This window comes from Balaenoptera musculus, chromosome 2, assembly GCF_009873245.2.
Source record: "Balaenoptera musculus isolate JJ_BM4_2016_0621 chromosome 2, mBalMus1.pri.v3, whole genome shotgun sequence".
NCBI classification, from domain to species: domain Eukaryota; kingdom Metazoa; phylum Chordata; class Mammalia; order Artiodactyla; family Balaenopteridae; genus Balaenoptera; species Balaenoptera musculus.
In genome coordinates this window covers 68794328-68814885 of record NC_045786.1, presented here as the reverse complement: position 1 = coordinate 68814885, position 20558 = coordinate 68794328, and the positions used below count along the sequence as shown (strand labels likewise).

Genomic DNA, 20558 nt, shown 5'->3' with positions numbered 1-20558 from the left:
TCTTTTAAAATTTTATTTTACTGAAGTATACTTGATGTACAATATTATATGTTACAGGTGTACAATACAGTGATTCATAATTTTTAAAGGTTATACTCCATTTATAGTTATAAAATAACTGTATTCCCTGTGTTGCACAATATATCCTTGTAGCTTATTTATTTTATACCTAGAAGTTAGTACCTGTTAACCCCCTACCCCTATCTTGCCCCTTCCGCTTCCTCTCCCCACTGGTAACCTCTAGTTTACTCTCTATGTCTAATGGGTCTGTTTCTGTTTTGTTATATTCATTTGTTTATTTTTTAGATTCCACATATAAGTGATATCATACAGTATTTGTCTTTCCCTGACTTATTTCACTTAGCATGATACCCTCCAAGTCCATCCATGTTGCTGCAAATGGCAGAATTTCATTCTCTTTTATGGCTGAGTAGTATTCCATTGTATATATTTACCGCATCTTCTTTACCCATTCCTCTGTTGATGAAACACTTAGGTTGCTTCCGTATCTTGGCAATTGTAAATAATGCTGCTATGAACACTAGGGTGCATGTATCTTTTCAAATTAGCGTTTTTGTTTTTGTTTTGATATATACCCAGGAGTGGGATTGCTGGGTCATACGGTAGTTCTATTTTTAGTTTTGTGAGAAACCTCCATACTGATTTCCACAGTGGCTGTACCAATTTACATTCCCATCAGCAATGTACAAGGGTTACCTTTTTTTCAGAGATAGATCAGTTCTTTCTTATAACCACCTGCTCTTTCCGTCAAAAACCAACATTTCCCATCCTGGTAGGAAATACATTCTCTCGTGCAGAAAGGCTGAGGAAATTCTAGTCATTTGGTTCCAAAAGAGAACATTTTTGGAAAATAGTTTATTAACTCATTATAGGGACAGATACATGATCAATGCCTTGGCTTAACACTAAAGAATATCATACTTGTAAGGAGAAAAAAACGCTGGAAAAATAATTAAATAATACAGCAAAACTACAGACAAATAAATGAGCAGGTACCGATTACACTTGTCATGCATCAAGAAAAGGTTTTTAAATGAGACTCAAAAACCGTAAGGCATCGATGGTAGATGACAAAGGGATTAATACCCTGTAAAAGGCCAATGGACTCTTTTCTAATAAAAATACTGTTGCAAAGACACAAACCTAACACTTCCAAATTACCCAGAGACCAAATCATATATAATGCTAGTGAGTAATGGCCACTTTCTTATCAACTGTGAGTTATAGGCAGATACCAGATTTATTACTTATTTGCTTTTGAGAAACAATTTTCCACCCAACCTAATGGGTTATAAATTGTCTCATTTGCAGCTATTTAATTTAAACCAGAACCTCACTGCCTGTTAAACAAGAACATGAAAAATGACTATGTGCTGTAATGCTAAGAGCCTACTGTTAAAACAGCCATTTAATTCAGGGCAGTTTTTGGTTTTTTTTTTTTTCCTTTAGAAAATAAAAAAATCAAACCAGCAAAATAAAATGAGGCTTTTGACCTTCAGAGCAGTGATGAAACATACACAGTAGTGTTAGCCACAGCAACGCTGAGCGCTACAGAAATAGTACAAGTGACAATTCTGTCCTAACGAGATACAAAACCAACATTAATAATCTTTAGTGTTATCATAGGCTGCCTGAAGGAGGGGGAGGAGGAGGAAATGTAGGTGCGGATGTCAAACGTGAGTGACACCCGAGTGTAATAAACACAGATGCTGAAAGGGGCTGAGAAAGCTGCAACTCCGCTGAGAGACATTTCACCATTTAAAAAAAAAAAAGGAAGGATAGACTGGTTATTTCTAATTTGGCCCAGAAGCCAGAGTTAACCCTTGATGTGCTGCTCAGTTAGAAAAGATGAATGCAGGGAGAAAAGACCGCATACTCGATGCTCCTATGAGAGGCTGAGGTGCAAAATCAAATAAATGACCTTGTTTTCTCTCCACAGGAAACAGAAGTCAAGCTTGTCCCTGTGTGGTGGGTCAACAGAAAATGACTTCAGGATTGAATTTAAAGAAAAGACAAAATGAAATGAGCCCATCACCCTTGTCCTGTGTGAAGCCCTCCCTTCCAGCACCGCAAGAGGATGAGATTCCTTCCACCTCCATGCCGTCAGCTCATGTTCAAGGTGCACAGAGTGGGAAGCGGTGGGGCCGTGGAGCCCCTAATTTCCATCCCCTTCTACCCTTCTAGTTTCAACTGGGAAGGAAGGTCCCCAAACCCCTCCATCCAGCAAATCTGCCTGCCTGCCTAGAAGGGAGGGAGTAATTTTACCCCAAGCTTCTGGGTTGTGTTCCCCTTTCCTTGTCTCAAAAACCCCCTTGTATGACTTGCATTTATCCCCTCCAAGGAGAACCCTCCGATCTCAATCACAGGCAGAAAGATGCAAGGGAAGCTGAAAGGTCTTTTCCAAACCTGCACTGGGGGTAGGCAGTTTGCCTGGGGAAGGGGCCTACGGAGGCACAGATGGGAAGTGGGTGGGAGGATGACGGCTGAAGTGGATGGCAGACACAGGAGTCACGCTCTGGCCTTGAACAGACATGAGGTAGTCATGTTGTTAGGGAAGGATGCAGAGATTGAACCCAGGCAGGAGAACCACATGACACAGTGTGGGAGAGGTGGGAGAGACAGCAGAGACAGACGGAAAGAGGAGACAGAGAAAGCGCAGAGAGGAAAGGAAGGGGTATCAGGGAGGAAGAGAAGGGCACTAGGATTGGGAAAGCAGGGGGACTGGGAGACAGACACTAGAGGAGTGAGCGGGGAGGAAGGAGGGGAGAGCAAGAGAAAGCAGATTTTCAAAACTAGGCACTTCCCCAATTACAACACTAGATGCAGAGTTGCTCTGAGGGGAGCCAGAGTCACCCTCTCAATTTGGGCACCGGGGACACGGCAGAGGTGATGCAGCTAAAGCGTTAGGCATTCAGAGCCTGCTTGCACTCAGCCCAGCCAGAAAGGAAGTGGGCTGGGGCTGTCTCTGTCAGACAGGGCATTGGAGACACTCTCAGAGTGTGTAATAAAAGGCTGGGTGACGGAGGTGGGGGCCCACAGGGCTGGGGACGGACCACGCTGGGGCACTGTTCTGACCTGGAGGACGGAGTAGGCCGTAGTGACCACTGCCCGGGCCAAGGTTTCCCAGCTCACCAACCAGCACACGCACATGCGCTTCACACGTGTACAGCGCGTATAGCTGTGCTTCACGTGTCTCTCGCCTACCACACGTGTCACAGAGCATGGGTGGGGAAGAGTGAATAATCCACTTCTTCCTCTCCCCTGAGCCAAAGCACCCTAGGAGGCTCCAAATGGCTTGATGACGGTCAGTACCTGCAGGCAGACACGTGTACATGTGTGGCCACACGTGTCATGTCCCATGATCCATACCAGCCTGCCCTAAACTGTGCCCTCGAGGGAGCTAAGCAGAGGAGGAGACTGGGGCTCTGGGCAGGCCTGGGCTGGCTGCTGGAGGGCAGGGGGCCTTTGGCTGGCAGCTGTTCCCTGGGGCCTCCTCCAGAGCCTCACTGGGCTGGAGGTCCGGGTAGGGGCAAGAGGCACTGGCTGCCTCTGGCAGGCAGGTAAGTCTGTCTGGCCCAGGGCTTGCCTGCTCACACCCTCCCAGCTCCCTGTCCAGCCAGTCTGCCCCTTGCCTGAGATCCATAACACCCAAAGTGAGGTCAGCAGCCTCTGAAGGCAGCGGATCCTCAGGTTCCAGGTCTTGGAGGTGGAGGTCAGGGTTCCCTTTGGATGCACTGAAGTCAGAGTGGACAATGACTTCAGCCTCCACCTGGTTCCTGCAGGCTGGGGGCGGCTTCTTCCTCCCATTGCCCTGGTCAGAGAGGAGGACACAAAACCATCACTGAGAGTGACCATCAGAAGAATGACCATCATTCTTGGGATGGAGAGAGACTGACCCCCAGCCCAGAGCCCGTTATATATTACATGGGAGTTGGTAAAAGAAGAACAGTGACTGTCCTAAAAGAGATGATGATCAGATCCATGGGAAGGCAGGGAAATACTACGCATTTGCCCTTGCTGAGGAGTTCCAGAGGTACCAGATTCAGTCAGGGCCTCAGTGAATAGGAGGAAGGGCTGAGTGCACTCAGGCCGGGTGCACCGTCAGATCCATGTAATTCTGCTGTGGCCCACTTAGGTCTAGGTAGAGGAGGGATTGTCCCCAGCCCAGAGAAATACAGGTTCTCCCAAACTGGCCTGCCCTCCATCCACTCACCTTTAGAGGCTCCACGGATCTGCTGGCTAGACTTTTAGCCCCAGGGAAGTTACCACCAGGGCTCTCCAGAGGATTCACTACTTGCTCTGCACAAACGCGGGGACCCTCCTCTCCTTCCCTCCCCGTTCCTCCCAGGACACTGACCTTTATGGCGTCATACACCAGAGCCTGCAGCAACAGCGTCTGCCCGGTTCCAGCAGGGGGCAGCAGGGCCCGGGTCAGAGAGGGCATGGGGCCTGCCTGGGGCAGCTCACACCCTGCCCAGGAACCTGCCCAGCTCGGTCCACCGTGCTGAGCCCAGGAGATCTGCACAGGAAGAGAAGTGGGAGCATTGAGAGCTTGACTGTGAAGTATGAGAGGGAAGTGGATGGAGCTCCCTCCATGGACTCTCTTGGCCCCCTTGCTACCTCCCTCCCCAAGGCTGTAGGGAGGAGCACAGAATGGGCTGAGAGTCTGGGGGTGAATTTGAGGATAGAAAGATCCTCCTGCAGAAAAGCCCAGAGGTTTCTGAGCCAGGCAGGGTCTCCTTCACCACAGAGGCAGGGAAAGGATGAGGAAAGACTCAGGGGTTTGCGCTGGCTGGTCAGAGAATGCAGGATGAGCCACCACGGCTAGGATGGAGGGGATCTGCCCTGTGTGGGCCCACCTTATCCGGATCCCGGTCCCACTTGACCACCTCCAAACTGACCAGCCTCTTTTCCCCATACTGGGGAGAGCCGGGTCTTAGAGGTCTCCCCAGCTCCCAGGATGAGGAGGGAGCTGGGTGTTCTGGCCACCCCAAATCAACCGCAAACAGCCCATCGGGGGCCCTCCCCTCCTTCCTGAGAACCAGGCTGACCTATTCTGCCAGGGATGGAGGCCCATCTGCTTCCCTGCCCTCCCAACCCTTTCAAGGAGGAGGGAGAGTGTGCCTTTTCTTCTGCAGCTGGCCCAGGAAGGGGAGGGGGGAGGAGGGAAGGGGCTCTCTCACGGGGTCACACATTGCGCTCTCGCGCCCCCTGGTGTCCTATTTGGGCATGAGCCACAGTGTGGGGCTTGGACCTACCCAGGCTCACCTTTCTCTTGGAGTGACCCCGGCAGTCAGGACCGCCACCACCCATAAGGCTGTGCACTTCAGCCCTGTCCTCGATGTCTGAGGGTGGTGGGGACCAATCCTGGGGACGGGGGTGCACAAGGGACTCCAGTTCATGGGCAGCCGGGGGGCTGGGGGGGGCAAGGCGGGCTCGGGAGTACAGCGTGGGGTTCCCAGCAGTGGCCGTGGAGGACAGGCCCGGGAGGGCTTCCCTGGAAGGGAAGATGGGGGACAGCACAGTGGTCAAAGAGAGGGGTGGGCGTGGGACTGGTATCTAGTCCAGCCTGTATCCCTGGGCAGGTTCCTACACATCTCTGAGACTTAATTTCCCCGTCTGTGCAATGAATAAGAAATTCTGTGATTGTTCAAAACAGCTGTGACACTACACTGGGGTCCTTCCTCCCTTGGCTCCAGGCATCTGGAGAGTTGGGGTCCCTCTTTGCAAGATGCTCTCAGCTACCAAGGAAGCGGCAGAGAGGCAGCTCTACCTACGCCTGCCCTTGCTGAGGGGATATGTTGGGGGGCTTCCCTAAACCCACCCCTTACTCTCATGAGGTCATCACTCCCAACCCCTTCATCCCAGAGTCAACTTTAATGGGGCTGCTGGGAGTGCCCAGAGCAAGTCATGGCCACTTTCCCTGCTCCCTCATCTCTGCAGCCCTTCTGGAAACCTCTCCTCTTTGCGGTCAGACTGGTTCCTTCACCCACCGGTGGGGGCCACGGCGCAGGCCAGCGCACATGCAGGCCAGGAGGCAGAGGAGGCCCAGGCAGACGCCCACGATGATGCCCGTGACAGAGTGCACGTCCAAAGAGTCTGGTGGGGGAGAGGGAGGGAACAGAACAGGTGGAGGACAGGAGAGAACCCAGGGTTCACAGACCAGGACTTGCGGCTTCCTCCAGAGACCCCTGGCCTGAGTCTCACCCTTTGGACAGGTGAAATCTTCTCATGCAAGGACAGGAGGGCCCCATGGACTCACAGAGACCACCACTACCTCTCTCTCACTGGGCATCCAGAAGTTGTGGTTCCTCCCCATCAGCCTGGCCTTTCAGTGAAACACACCTCTTGCCTGCCTAACAGGGCTGGTTTTGCAGGTGTGCAACACCTGCAGGGGCATGTGGCCCATGCTTAGAAGGGCTCTGGCCTTGGTTTAATGCTCTGCTGTCACCATCTGGAAATTCTTCCCCCTTTTTAAATAAGGGACCCCACATTTTCCTTTCACACCGGGCCCTGCAGATTACATAGCCAGTCCCATTGCCCAAGATCTCCACCCCATAAATCTCGTTACCTTTCCAAGCCAGTCCTCCAATCAAAGCAATCTCCCAAAGAAACCAAGCCAGTCTCCCGCAAATCTAACCTCTCAAATGAATCACCACCGAACCACACCCATCTTCCCTTCAAATTTGTCCTCTCCACACCAGATGAAGAGGGCACTTGTCCAAAACAATGAAAGTGTAGTCATGCCCAGAGGCAGGACCTTGGAAGAGATGGCTTGAGGGTTAGAAGTCAACTGGGTTGGGGGGGGCTCTGGAGAGCTTGGGCTGCCCCAGGATGGACTCCACCCCTTCCTGCCTTCCTGCCTCTTACCTGAGAGCTTTTCCTGGAGAGTAATCACATCCTGCAGGCCAGAGAAGGGCCCAGGCCCCACCTCCGTGCGCGCCCCCATCTTGAAGAAGTACCTAGTGTCGCTCTCAAGGCCGTGGACCTCAGCACTGAAGATGTTTCCTGCGGGGGGGGGGGGCGGGGGGAAGGCAGGGAGAGCAGGGTTGGTGAACTGGGTCGGGGTGGGCTGCAGGGATGGGCTGGGAAGTGGCCCTGAGAGAATCTGCTTCTCCCCCTCAGGCGGTAGCTTCTGCCTGCTCCTCCTAGGACAAACCTCAGCGGCGAGCTCACTACTAACCACCCACTGGGGAGGCTGGAAAGTGGGGAGAGGGTGGGGAAACTCTTGCTCAGATGCCCTGGGGCGCGAGCCCTCACCCTCGGTGGTGAGCAGGGTCCACTGGTGCTCAGGCTGGGTACGGTTGTTGCTGTAGAGAATCAGATACTCCACAATCTCGCCGTTGGGCTCCGAGGGGGGGCACCAGTGCAGCCGAACGGTGGATGGCGTCAGGGGCCTCAGGCGCAGGTCGGATGGGGGCGTGGAGGGCCCTGGGGGTCAGGAGGGGAGATGGGGAGAGGCAGGGTCACTGAGAGCCCCAGCTCTGGGGGCAGCTGGGAGCCAGGGCATGAGGACATAGCCTCCCTGCTTCCTCCTTCACTGGAACAAACCACAAACCACAAAGCAGAATGAGGTCTGGTCTCTCACTGGGGAATTTCTGGAATACAGTTGAGGAAGGGGCTTCACCACCATTCGTCCCCTCTCAGAAACTCTTTTCCACTCCTTGGAGCAGAGCTCCTCAAACTTCCACACCCAAATACTTCCAAGGGTTGAAGACACTGTCTGGTATTCTAGGGACCTAGGGGCAGAGCTCAGAAGTTTTCGGAAAGCTTACCTTTTCTTTTAAATTCATCTATTCCGTGGTAACATTTAATATAAAAAGAGTGTTTGAAATATTTTATCATTTAAAGTTCCTAACTCCCTTTGCCACCTGAAATCTTCAAGTAAAGTTGGTTGATGCCCTGTGTAGCCTCTGTCTACGCCTGCCCCTGGCACCAGTCCTCAGGGTCAGGGGAACCGCAGTGGGAGAAGCAACACCTTGAAAGGCTTTGTGTTTTTTTTTCAGAGAAGAAGTTGATCCTGGGGGGCGGGAGTGAATGAGGAAGGGGAAGAAGGAGGGACACAAGGCGGCTGGTGTGTTGGGAAGGGACAGAGATTTGGGGGCTCAGGTTTTCGAGGCCCAACAGAGGGTGGGATGGGGACCCAGGGCTCTAAGGCATAACAGAGCCACAGCACCATGGGCTGCCAGAACCCTCCTTGATCCTAGGTGACTTTCTGCTTCTCAGGCTCGTCTCCCCATCTGCGAAAGGAGAAAACATTCCCCCCTCTGTAGCCTGGTCAGTTGTGCTGGGGATCCAATATCATAGAGTCTCCTTGGAGAAAACACCGGGGTCTCCCTAAACTCCGCACACAGTTTAAGACCATAAGAACTGAAGTCATGGGTGGGTGAGAAACAACCTGTAAGCAGTTTTTAAAAAAGTGAATCCATGAGGGTAGAGGGCCTCCCCACCCTACCCTACACGTGTCTTCCTATTTCAGATCAGGGACAAAGGTCTGTCAATAGAAAGGTGAGCAGTCTTAGAACTGGAAGCACCAAAGAGCCTCTGCTGTGAGAACAAAAATCCACTTGTCTTCAGATGCATTTCCAGAGGGTTCCAGAGTCACAGACCTGCAAAGCGAATGGTCCCATCCTCTCTTTTGACAGATGAGGACCCACAGGCCCTTCGTGGGGAAGGAGACTGCCTAAGTCTCCGTGTGTGTCAGGGGGATGTCGGGGACCCAAACGCAGAACCCAGGATGCCTGCCTCCAGACCTGGCCCCCCTCACAGCTCGCTGAGGTCTTCCCACAGCCTCTTAAAAGAAACCACTCCTCTAAATCTTATGTTATGATGTCTGTGAGTAAATATGGTTAAGACCAGCACAGGACTGCCTACAGAGATGCAGAGCAAATGACGGACACTCATGGGGTTCTGAGGGGCGCTTCACAAGAGGGGTGCTGGGGCAAGAAGGAGTTCCCTGAAAGATGGACTGGGGGCCACTCACGGTCAGGCAGGGTGGAGCGCTCCACTACGGAGCCGAAAGGCCCGTCCACGTCCACGCCGTGGGACTGTACCGCAAACTCGTATTTGGTGAATGGCTTCAGCCCGCCAATGAGGATGTCTTCTCCAGAGCTGCCAAGGCAAGAAACGTGACCAGGGCTCTCAGGCACACCCCCCTAGCAGGGCAGGCCCCTCCAAATCTACTCCCCTACCCCAGCCCCATAGGGGCCACTAACACCATCCAGAGGACCTGCAGAGAGGTCTGGATGTACTGTATGTATGTATCGGGCTCCATGTCCAATCCCCAAGCCAGGCCCCTCTTCCAGGAAACATTCCTGGATTAATCCACATCATTCTCTACCCAAGGGACCATCTCTGATGCTTCTTTTCCTTGACTTAATTTTACTTCAGCTGCAACTGTATATATCTATTTCTTTTTATGCTTTGTTCCCTCTGCCAAACAAACAGCTCCCCAGGTCAGGGTCTCTGTCTCCCCATCTAACTGGGGACCTCTCAGGACAGCAGCTGGGCTGTCTCTTCCCCATCACGTGAAGTTGAAGAAATAGGTCTGTCCTGCGTGACGTTTCCTAGGGTTGAGTACAAGGCTCTCCTGTGAGGCGATGGGACTGGATGGACTCCCCTTTTCCATCTGTCACCATCTGGTCATCAGACCCTCAATGTGCCCCCAGTTTAACACATGAGTCATGAAATGTCCCTGAACCCCCAGGTCCCCTCTCCTCATCACCACCTGCTGCCTTCTTCCCCACCGTCTGCTCTTCCGCCCCCTTCACAGCATCAGCCCCCTCTTCCCACCTGGTGTAATAGGTGACCAGGGAGGCATTCCTGAGCCCCCAGGGGCTGAAGCGCACCGTGTAGTTGACAATCTTGACTGTGGTGAAGTCTGGTTTTTTCCACCGAAGCCAAATGGATGTGGAGCTGTTTGATTCTGCATGGACATGGGCGGGGGGCAGGGGTGGCCCTCTCTGGATGGGCAGGTCTGGAGGGTGAAAATTAGAGTGTGGGAATGGAGGGAGGATACTCATCCCTTAATATGTATAGTGGTTTGCAGTTCCCAAGGCACTTTCTTTTACCCAGTCTCTTTTGATCCTGTGAGTTGGGTAGCACCATTCCCACTTCACAGATGAGGAAACTGAGGCTCCCAAGAATTTAAGTGATTTTTGCCAAGAGCATACAGATAGCAGACTGTGGAACACTAGTATGTAGGAATGTAATAGAGAGAGACAGCAAATCATGGCAATTAAGAGCACAGATTCTGGAGCCAGGCTGCCCTGATTCAAATTCCAACTCTGCCACTTAGTAGCTGTGTGACTATGGAGAAGTTAATTAACCTCTCTGTGTCTCCATTCCCCATTCTGTCAGTGGGGCAGATAATAGTACCAACACCTCATAGGGTTGTTAGGAGGATTAAATTAGTTAATGTTTGTAAAGGACGTAGAAAATTTTATGGAATGAATGTTTGTGCCCCCCCAAAGTTCATATGTTGAAATTTGAACATATGGTGGGTCCTGTCTTAGGGATTAGTGCCTGTCTTTGCCTGTTCAGGCTACTATGACAAACAACCATAGACTGGGTGGCTTATAAACAGCAGAAATTTATTTCTCACAGTTCTGGAGTCTGAGATCAGGGTGCCAGTGTGGTCAAGTTCTGGTGAAGGCCCTCTTCTGGGTTATAGACTATTGACTTCTCACTGTATCTTCAGAGCAGAAAAGGGAAGCAAGCTCTCTTGTGACTCTTATAAGGGTGCTAATCCCATTCATGAAGGCTCCACCCTCATGACATCATCTAATCCTAATTACCTCCTATTACATCACATTGGAGTGGAGGGTTTCAGCATATGAATTCTGGGGTGACGCACATTTTCAGTCCATAACAGTGCCCTTATAAAAGAGACCCCAGGGAACTCTCCAACCCTCTTTCTGCCATGTGAGGACACAGCGAGAAGACGGCCTATGGTCTATGAACCAGGAAGCAGGTCTTCACCAGACACTGGCTCTGCTGGGGTCTCGATCTTGGACTTCCCGGCCTCCAGAACTGGTTGTTCAAGCCACCCAGTCTATAATGTTTTGTTGCAGCAGCCTCAACTAAGATCCTGAGCCTCAGTTTCCTGGTGGGCCACAAAGGGATACCCTCCCTGCCTACAGCAGAGGAATAATCTGATAGACAGTGCAATGTAGGTGGATGTATTTTAAAAATTGTTTAAAGGTCAAACTTGGAGTCAGAAGTCACTGATGAACCATGGGGTTTTTCCAAACCTTCCATATTAGCACTGTTCATGGATAATGAAAACACGGTAAGCAGACCCACAAGACAGTGCACAAGCTGGAGCTTCTCTCTGTAACCTAGAAGAGCCTAGTAGAATGGGTTTGCGGGTGGCTGAAGCTTCCAGACAACCTGACCACCAGAGCTGGCCCAGAGGAAAGGGAAAGAAGACCACACACAGACCTGCTGACTGAGACCTCCTCCCCCGCTTCCCCAGCCCCCTCACCTGGGGTGGGAGCCTTTTCCGTCTTGCCCTTCCACACTGCCGCATAGCCATCCTCGTGTTTGTTGAATGCCACGAGCTTCACCTCGTACAGCTGGCCAGGGACTGGGGAAGGTCATGGGGGTCACTCACTGGCTAGAGGAACCTCTGGGGTCGTTCTCTCATCCCCAGGGAGATTCCATCTCCAGCCACTGACCCCGCTTGTCCAGTCTCCTGCTGTAGCTATGTCCATCTCATCCCTCCCCACCTGGCCCTCCTCACCTAGCTGGGTCAGCTCATACTGCTTCACTTTCTTCTTGAGCCGGACAGGCCCCACATCCCAAGCCTGGTCTCCACGGCCCCCTGGAGGGCTCTCGCCATCTGCCTCCGCCTCCTCTGTCCCCACCTCTCGCCAGTACAGTTTGTAGCCAGAGATCTGAGCGGGGTGAGGGGGTGGCTGCCATGATATGACCAGGGACTCCATCCTTGCCCGTACCTTCAGCTCTGCAGGGGCAAAAGGGACTGGGGGCAGAGGAGCAGGAAGGGAGGAGGAGGAGGAGGCCAGGGAAGGGAGGAGGGAAGAGACACGAGGAAGCAAAAAGCAGGAAGACAGCATGGAGTGAGAGCCTTGCCAGCCTTCTCCCAATGCATCACCATTCAGCCACCAGCCTAAGGGCCAGGCCCAGGCTCGGTCTAGAGGACAGCTCACTCTTCCACAAGTGCTGGGAATGCAGGGATGTCTCCTGGGCATTTGCAAAGAGGTTAGCAAGGAGCACCTCTGGGGCAGGGCTGACAGTACCTCGCTTAGAGTAGGGCTCTAGAATTCTTCTGAAGGAATGAATGCATGAGTACCGGCTGGTAAGGGGATCACAGGGATTGCTAAAGCCGGGAAGGAGGGATGGAGCCATTGCAAGTGGGGAGCCCTACTTGGAAGCCAAAGAGTGGGCAGCTCACTATGTGTCTGATGCTGTTCTAAGCACTTTGTACCATGTATTTTAACTTTACTCTCACAACCCTATAAAATAACAAAAATACTATTATCCCTGTTTTACAGATAAGAAAACTGAGGCTCATAAAAGTAACTTGCCCAAGGTCACACAGATAGTATGTGCGCCAGGTTTTGACTGCATTTAACCACTCTACTATTGGGCCTCTCAACCAAACCCACAACAATCATAATCATGGAAGCAGCTACTATTTAACAAGTTTTAATTATGTACTAAACATTTTGTTTACATTAATTAATCCTCATGCCACACCTGGCAGTAAATGAAGTCTTAGAGTTGTGAATGGTCTGTCCAAAGTCACACAGCAGATGGAAAGGAAACACGAGCTCAGGGGTGTCTGCAAAGGCCAGCCCTTCGCCTCTTCACCCATCCTCCCTTGCCCATCGAGCAGGGGGAGCCATGGAACGTCTCTGATGGAGGAGGCGGCTGGGTCTGGGTTCCAAGGGCAAACATACACTCACAAAGGCACACGCATCACCCCGACTGTCCCCTCTGACCCCGTACCGTGGCTCTGGTTGTGCACACTGGGCGTCCTGTGCTGCATCCACTGGGAGGGGGCCCCGTAGCCCGTCCCTGTGCCGGCCGAAATCCGCACTCGGTACACCTTGTTGGGCTGAAGTGAGTTCAGTGTAAACTGTGTCTCGTTCCCTGGCACCTCGGTGGAGAAAATCTGATCTGCTGGGACAGAAGAGACTGGCTCTGGGTGGCCACCTAAGGACCAGGACTCCTAAACTCCCCTACACCGACTTTTCCACCTCAGGTCCTGGTTCCTCAGGGCCCATCGGAGCCTGAGACCCTCAGTGCCCGGACGGACTCCATGCTCCAGGGCTGACTCCTGGGCCTCCAACTCTGGCTGACACAGCCATCAGCCTCGGCTCAGAGCGGGGAGAATCATGGCACACACCCCCCACCGCCCCAGGAGCTGTCAGTAACCACCCCACGCACACACCAGGGCGCGGGCACGAGGCGCTGGCTGTGAAGGCCATCAAGCACCGCCTACCTTCCGGAGCCCTGCCAACCACCCAAGCCCCCTTCCTCACCCTTCCTTCCCTCCCTCCCCACCCTCATCCTGGCCCCCCGCCACTCGCCTTCTCCAATCTCTCCATCCCTTTCACACCTCCTCCCCTAGATTCCTGACATCTGTCCTAACACCCACCCCCCCCCCATGCCTCATTTCTCTCAATCCCACAAGCACACTCTCCACCTCCCTATCCCTCATCTGCTTTTTGAGCTGGAAGGGACCCCAGGGATTACCTAGGTTACCTGCCTCATTTCACAGACAAAGAGACTGAGGCAGGGACTCAACAGGATTACGCACCGCAGCCGTAGAGGAGGTGGGGCTAGACCCCAGGCCTCCCCGTGTCTTGAGCTAGCCCTCTTCGCCTTCCCTTTCTCTCCTGCCCTCCCACCCCCCAGCCCACCTTCCCCTTTTCCAGGTTCACCTTGCCCTACTCCACAGCTCCGCTCAGGCCCCCAGCCACTCTGATCAACCCTTCCCACCAATGATTCCCAGCCAGGTGGAGCCCCGTGTCCTGCCCCCACTCACCTTCCTTTCCCAAACCGTACTCTATCTTGTACTTCACCACCTGCCCGTTGCTCAGGCTGGGGGGCAGGGGCAGCCACACCACCCTGACGTCCGAGGGGTTGGGGCTGGACAGGGAGAGCTGGGGCGCTGCACTGGGGACTGAGACAGAAGAACATCAGCGTGAGCTCTGCTCCACCGACGTGGAAGGTGAGGCCCAGGAGCGGTCAGAGACTTGCCCAGGTCACACAGCAAGTCAGAAGTAGGCCCAGGACCAGGATCTGAGGGAGGAAAGGGAGCCTCTCAGGGGAGCCCCAAGCTGGAGATGAGGGGACATCCTTCCCACCCTGAAGCCAGAATAAGGTTGGGGGCACAATCGTCTACATCCGATGGATTGTCACTGGCTCCTGTCTGACTGGATGGTACGTGGGTGTCGGGGAGAAGGGCCATCTGATACAGGCAATCATGAGACCTGGGCTCAAGTCCCAACTGTACTACTGACCTTGGGCAAGTCACTAATTTTCTGGGCCTCAGTTTCCCCAACTGTAAACTGGGGAGAAGAACCCTTGCCCACTCCCTTACAGGGCACAAAAGATGGCATAAGGCAGGTAAAAGTGCCTTGGTGAACACTAGAAAAGAGAAGCTGAGCTACCATCCCCAGGGAATTCTCTGGGCCCCAAGGTGCCCACTGCAGGTGCAGAGGCCCTACCATCATCCAGTGTGTGGACCAGTGCTGGGGTGGAGGTGCGGCTGGCGCCCAGCTGTGAGTAGGCCACGACGTAGAACTCGTAGTCTGTGTTGGGTTCCAGGTCCCGAACCTGTAGCTCAGTGGTGTCATTGTTCACTGCAAACTGGTATTCCACATTGTCCATGCCTGAGTGGGTTAGGGTTAGAGGACAAACGGTCTGTCACAGGGCAACCCCCGAGGGCTTGCCAGCTGGAAGCTGTCTGGGGACCCTTCATATCGTCCCAGTCCCTAGAATAGCCTCTTTATAGCTAAATCATTCCAGATAATCTCGGTGGGAGAGTATAAACTCCCCTGACTTCTAGGCCCACTGTATTAATTCCTCCACTGGTTAGGAAGTCTCTTCCAGCCTCTAACTGAAGTGACTCCTGCTGCAATTAACAAGCTGGCTCCAGGACCATTGGAAAATGGCTCCAAGCCATTTTCCCTGCGAGGAGAAGCATCCTCTCCCTCCTCTCTTATAACAAACTGTGGCTGAGGGAGAAATGTACTATTCCATTTCTACACAGGTCTCTCCTGTGGGCTCCCACCCCATCCCGTTCTATCCTATCCCCAAAGGCAACCCTTCAATCATCCAGCCTGTGCCGCGCCCCCCTCCCCCCTCCCCAACCAGAGCCCCCGCGTAGGTCTTTGCTGGGGCCTCTTAGCCCCGGGGAGACTTACCCCGTGCCTTCTGGTAGTGGAGGGAGAAGCCGATGATCTGCTCGCTGTGCAGCTCGGGCCGCTCCCAGGCCACCAGAACGGCGGAGCTGCTCAGCGGCGTGGCGGTGACCCGCGTGGGGGCGCTGGGCAGCCCCTCGCGCACCACTACTGCCAGAGGCGCGGCGGCGCACGCCGTGCCCGCGCCATTCTCGGCCACGCACTGGTAGTAGCCGGCGTCCTGCAGGCCGATCTGCGTGATGACCAGGCTGCCGCCGCCGCCCTGCACCTTGACGCGCCCGTTGGGCCGCAGCGGCGCTCCGTCGTGCAGCCAGCGCAGCGTGGGCCGCGGCTCCCCGGACGCGCGGCACACGAAGCGCGCGGTGCTCGCCCGCGTCCGCGACAGCGCCTCCGGCGCCTGCGAGATGACAGGGGCGGCTGGGGGAGGGGAGGGGGACGCTGACCGCGCGCTCCGGCCACTAGGGGCCCTGGCTCCCGCCCCCCAATACCCGACGGACTCCCGCATCCCCTCCACTCATTCTAACCTCTTCCTGACTCACCCGTCTCCCCAAAATACCCTCGGCAGTGCAGCTTTAGCTCTCTTCCGCCTTTTACCCCAGCCCCACACTGACCATTCTCTTTCTCTCTCCGAGTTGTCCCCAGGCCTCCTCGGCCTCCCCTAAATACCCTGGTTCCTCCTGGATCTAACCCTGCTCCCGCACTTACCATTTCCTTCTCCCCTACCTCCCAGTATCCCTTACCTATCAGATTTACCCTTCTGCCAGCCCTGAGCAACCCTGCCCCCAGTTTTCTCCACCCAGACCACTCCATCTCCCCCCAGTAACCTCAGTCCCACCCCTCCCCACATTACCTGGGTCCCACCCAGACCACCCCTCCCCTTCGCCCCCACTCCATCCTCCAATCTCTTTCCACCACTTCCTCTCCTCTAATTACCTAGTCTGTCCCCTCCAATGCCCCACCCCCCGCCCTATCCCTTTTTCATCCTCCAGCACCGCCCCTCAGTCCCTCTGACACACCCACTCGCCCCTTTACGCCCCTCTCCTCTCCTCCCGGCCTCGCCCTAGCTAACCCGCCCTAGTCCGGTCTCCCCCACACCTACTCCGCGGTCCTTCGCCCTCCCTCACCCTCCTCCCCTCCTCACCCAGCACGCGGAGCTCTGCGGCTGCGGTTGCGAAGTCGCGCGTGCGGGGCTTGTTAGCTCGGCAGACGTAGACGCCAGAGTGCCGGGGCTGCGCGCTGGTGATTAGTAGGTTGGTGCGGCCCAGGACGATGACATCGGTGGAGATGGGCTTCCCATCTGCGGGAGGAGGGAGAGCGCTGGAGGGGGGAGCTGAGGGCTGCCCCTCCATCCACCCTCCGGACCTCGGGAGACCCTCTACACCCGGGTTAAGAGAACACAACAGTCTCTGGCTGGGATCTCATTTCCTCCACTTGCTAGACCGATGACTTCCTCTGAACCCTTAGTGTCTCTGTCTGTAAAATGGGGAGATAGTCCCTCGCTGGAAGGGCTGCTCTGAGAGTGTAACGAATAAAGTCTGTGGGACTGGCTGGCACAATGCAGGCACATAAGAGGTGCTCGGTACACCAGTCAGTTATTACTATTACCATTATTATTAAATTCATTTCTCTCAAGAAGGACACTCCTCCCATATGGTCTTAGCCCAATGCTATGATGAACATATGGCTGGAAAGCTCTGGACCAGAACCAAAGATCTGAATCTGTGCAGACTTTTATCTTGATGTGAAGTGAAAACCATTTTAAAAGCCCTTCCCTTATGGACCTGAACAGAAAATCCAGGGAAGAAATGCAAATGGCCAATAAACAAAAAAGTGTTCAACTTCACAAAATCAAAGAAATGCACATCAAAACACAGATGTTCATTTTCACCCATCAAATTGGGAAAGTTTTTTAAAATGCTATGTTACAATGCCTGAGAAAGGGTAATTGCTGATAGGGCTAACAAGGGCTCCACCTTGACCTTGAAGCCAGGATTCCACTTGTGGGCACTCTGTGGTGGGGAGCTGTGAACGGGGCTGATCACTGCAGTGTTAACTGTAATAGTGGACAACTGGGAAGGACTTAAAAATTCAATAGCAGGAACTAGCAACTTAAATTATGGCGACATTCAAATGATGGACTATCATAGTTATTAAAATTATTTTCGAAAAAGTTTTAAAGATGGGGAGATGTTTATGATATACTGTTGAATGAAAATAGGACTTGGAACTGTAAATATAGCATGCTTTCAATTTTTGGGGAAAATGTACATGTGCATAGAAAAAAATCTGGAAGAAAATATGCTCGTATGTTAACAATTTTAATCTCTGAGTGGTGGGATGTTTTCTGTTTCTCCTTTTCCCTAGTTTTCTACAATGAATACGTACAACTTTTGCCATCAGAAGAAAACAAAACAAAACAAAAAAGCCATGCCCCTCCCCTGACTTAGTGGAGTAAGTTCCTAGAAAAGGAACAGTGCCCAGGGGCAGGAATGAAGTCCATTTCCAGCTTCTCTCTTCCCAGTCTCTGTCCAGGAGTGCTATTAGCAGAGTTTCTCCAAGTGAGATCCCAGAACCACAGGTGTCAGGACCCTCTGGGACAGCAATTCGCAAATCCTTACTGTGTACACAAATCACAGAATCTCAGGAGACCTTGTTAAGATGCAGAGGCCTAGGGCACCCCAGATTCTGCATTTCTAACTATGCCCAGGAGGTAGGTCCAAAGACCACACTTTCTGTAGAAGGACCTCGGACACTAGTTAAGCATTAAAAATCCTGGGTCATGACTCTCCAGGCATAAATGGAGGGAGTCTGCAGTTTTAAGATGCTCCCTGGGATTGGGATTGACATATAGTACACACTACTATATATAAAATAGACAACTAATAAGGACCTATTGTATAGCACAGGGAACTCTACCTAATACTCTGTAATGACTTATATGGGAAAAGAACCTAAAAAAGAGTGGCTATATGCATATGTATAATTGATTTACTTTGCTGTACACTTGAAACTAACACAACATTGTAAATCAACTATACTCCAATAAAAATTTTAAAAAAAATTAATAACTAAAAAAAAAAAAAAAGAAGCTCCCTGGTCATCTTGATGCCTGGTCAGGATTTGAGAAACACTGACAATAGAACTTCTGGGTGACACCACAGGCTTACCGCATTAATAGTATGAGGGTCCTGCTGGCCCCAGGATCCCCCTAACTAGGCAAGTGTCACAAGTCCAAGGAGGCCGGGCAGGTCAGGGAGGCACAGATACGAGCACTGTTCTTTCTTATCAGCTTGGTGGGGGTATATAGTCATTTGGGTTTTTATTTTTCTTTAAACTCTATGTATTCATCACAATATAGTCTTGAATGTGAGATACAAACTTACAAAAAGGAGGCAGTGTGGGGTCGTAGACTGAACCAGGGGAAAAAGGGTAAAAAGAGCTGGGTTTGAGACTTTCCGGTGGTCCAGTGGGTAAGATTCTAAGCTCCCAATGCAGAGGGCCTGGGTTCGATCCCTGATCGGGGAACTAGATCCCACATGCCGCAACTAAAAGATTCCGTAGGCCGCAACAAAGATGCCGCGTGCCTCATCTAAGACCCGGCGCAGCCAAATAAATAAATTAAAAAAAAAAAAAAAAAAAAAAAGAGCCGGGTTTAAGACTTCTGCCATCAACTTGGCACAAGTCACTTCTTATCTCAAATGGAAACAAAAATAATCCTTGCTTTTCTTCCATACAGGGCTGTAAGGGGTGGTGTACCAGAAAGAGAACAGGCTCTAAAGTTTGGGTCCTGGCTTTCCATCTTCCTCTCTGAGCCTCAGGTTCCTCATCTGCCCACCGAGAATAATAGCCCTGGCCCCTACCCTCCTCCAAGGGCTCCAGCAGGAGAGTAGGTTGCATGCAGTAGACTGCAAGGTGATGTTTGGCCGGCACCCTCATTACCCTGATAGCATCGATAGCATCTCCTGTAACGCAGTCCCACTTGGCACTCATCACTTGCTGCCTGATACTGTCAAGCCTCTAGTCATGGATGTGTGCTTATCTCCCTCGCACAGACTGTGAGTGCAGAGGGCAGGCCCCCCCTTTTTTATTCACTGTGCCCAGCATGAAGCCAGGCACACAAAGGTGGCCGCACACTGGGTGGACCAGGAGGTGCTGTGTAGTTAAACAGACCAGCAGAGGGTCCAAGTTCCACCTGACTCGCTGGCCCCTTTCCAGCTCTCACACATTCACTGTTGTGAGGAATGGAAACATAACGTGGAAAACCGAGCCCAGTGCCCCACCCCCCAAGTGAGGTCTCAAGAGTGATTTTGTGAGTGGCAGACTTAGCGCGCTTCGTAAAGGAAACTCGCTACACGGACTCATGATTAATTTTGTCCAGGCTCCCTACCCACACTCAGCCCTGGGACAGGAGTTAGTTCCTACCACACCAAAGGTCGGTGACTATTGCATGGTCACCCTTATAGCTCCTTGACTTGGGGATGCGTGAGATGCCACACCCTTCCTCTCCCATGCCCTCAGGTCCCCTCCCTCCACTTACCTTGTCGGACCCAGGACACGAAAGGGGTGGGGTCAGCAGAGGCCACACACTCCATCACCACACTCTGGCCAGACACCACGGTGGTGTTCTCCGGGGCTGCCACAATGACCACGTCCTGCCCCCCGATGGATGCCAGGGACCCTGGAGAGAGGGCAGGCCAGCAGGCAGCCTTACCATCAGGCGTCTTCACATGCAGCACCTCACCTGATGCTCACAGTCACCTGGTGAGGCAGGTGGGGCAGGGAGCAGCCAGGGTTCCGGCTGACAGATGGGAAAGCAGCTGCATAGTTCGGCAGAGCTGGGACTGGAACTCAGAGCTCTTTCTCTGGGAGCCAGGAGAGGAATAACCTGACCTCCGACACACCAGCCCCGTTCTTCCCTGTCAGATTGAACCCACCCTCCAGGCGGAGAACCAGCGGGGTCAAGAGTAGACTTGGAGTCTGGACTTGGAGTCAACAGTTATAGTTTCTAGTTCTAGCAAGTCCTTTCTCCAGAGCGCCTCGATTCCCACGTGGGAAAGGCAGGGGATGGGTTCGAGTTTCTGCCAGCCTGGCAGCCCCCTGAGCACGAATTCTCTGCCAAGTTCTCAGTGTGACCCTGGGTCC

At 52.8% G+C, this 20558-nt stretch overlaps 1 protein-coding gene across 3 annotated transcripts in view; it reads right to left on the bottom strand.

Moving 5' to 3' along the window:
- Positions 1–859: 859 nt before the first annotated feature.
- Positions 860–20558, bottom strand: part of IGDCC4 (immunoglobulin superfamily DCC subclass member 4) — a 37564-nt gene continuing 17865 nt past the window's right edge. Inside the window, exons 5-21 of one of the 3 annotated variants that reach the window (XM_036844537.1) lie at positions 19954–20094; positions 16558–16713; positions 15420–15833; positions 14721–14885; positions 14036–14173; positions 12994–13164; positions 11765–12004; positions 11507–11608; positions 9814–9997; positions 9005–9132; positions 7282–7452; positions 6892–7029; positions 6015–6120; positions 5290–5518; positions 4379–4540; positions 3654–3832; positions 860–1982 (exon numbers count right to left, since the gene is read on the bottom strand). In XM_036844537.1, coding sequence (XP_036700432.1) covers positions 1907–1982; positions 3654–3832; positions 4379–4540; positions 5290–5518; positions 6015–6120; positions 6892–7029; positions 7282–7452; positions 9005–9132; positions 9814–9997; positions 11507–11608; positions 11765–12004; positions 12994–13164; positions 14036–14173; positions 14721–14885; positions 15420–15833; positions 16558–16713; positions 19954–20094 — 2900 coding nt within the window. In that variant the 3' untranslated portion in view covers positions 860–1906. Of the gene's footprint in view, positions 3833–4378; positions 4541–5289; positions 5519–6014; positions 6121–6891; positions 7030–7281; positions 7453–9004; positions 9133–9813; positions 9998–11506; positions 11609–11764; positions 12005–12993; positions 13165–14035; positions 14174–14720; positions 14886–15419; positions 15834–16557; positions 16714–19953; positions 20095–20558 lie in introns of all 3 variants that reach the window. The other 2 variants (XM_036844535.1, XM_036844536.1) reach the window with 2 other exon arrangements.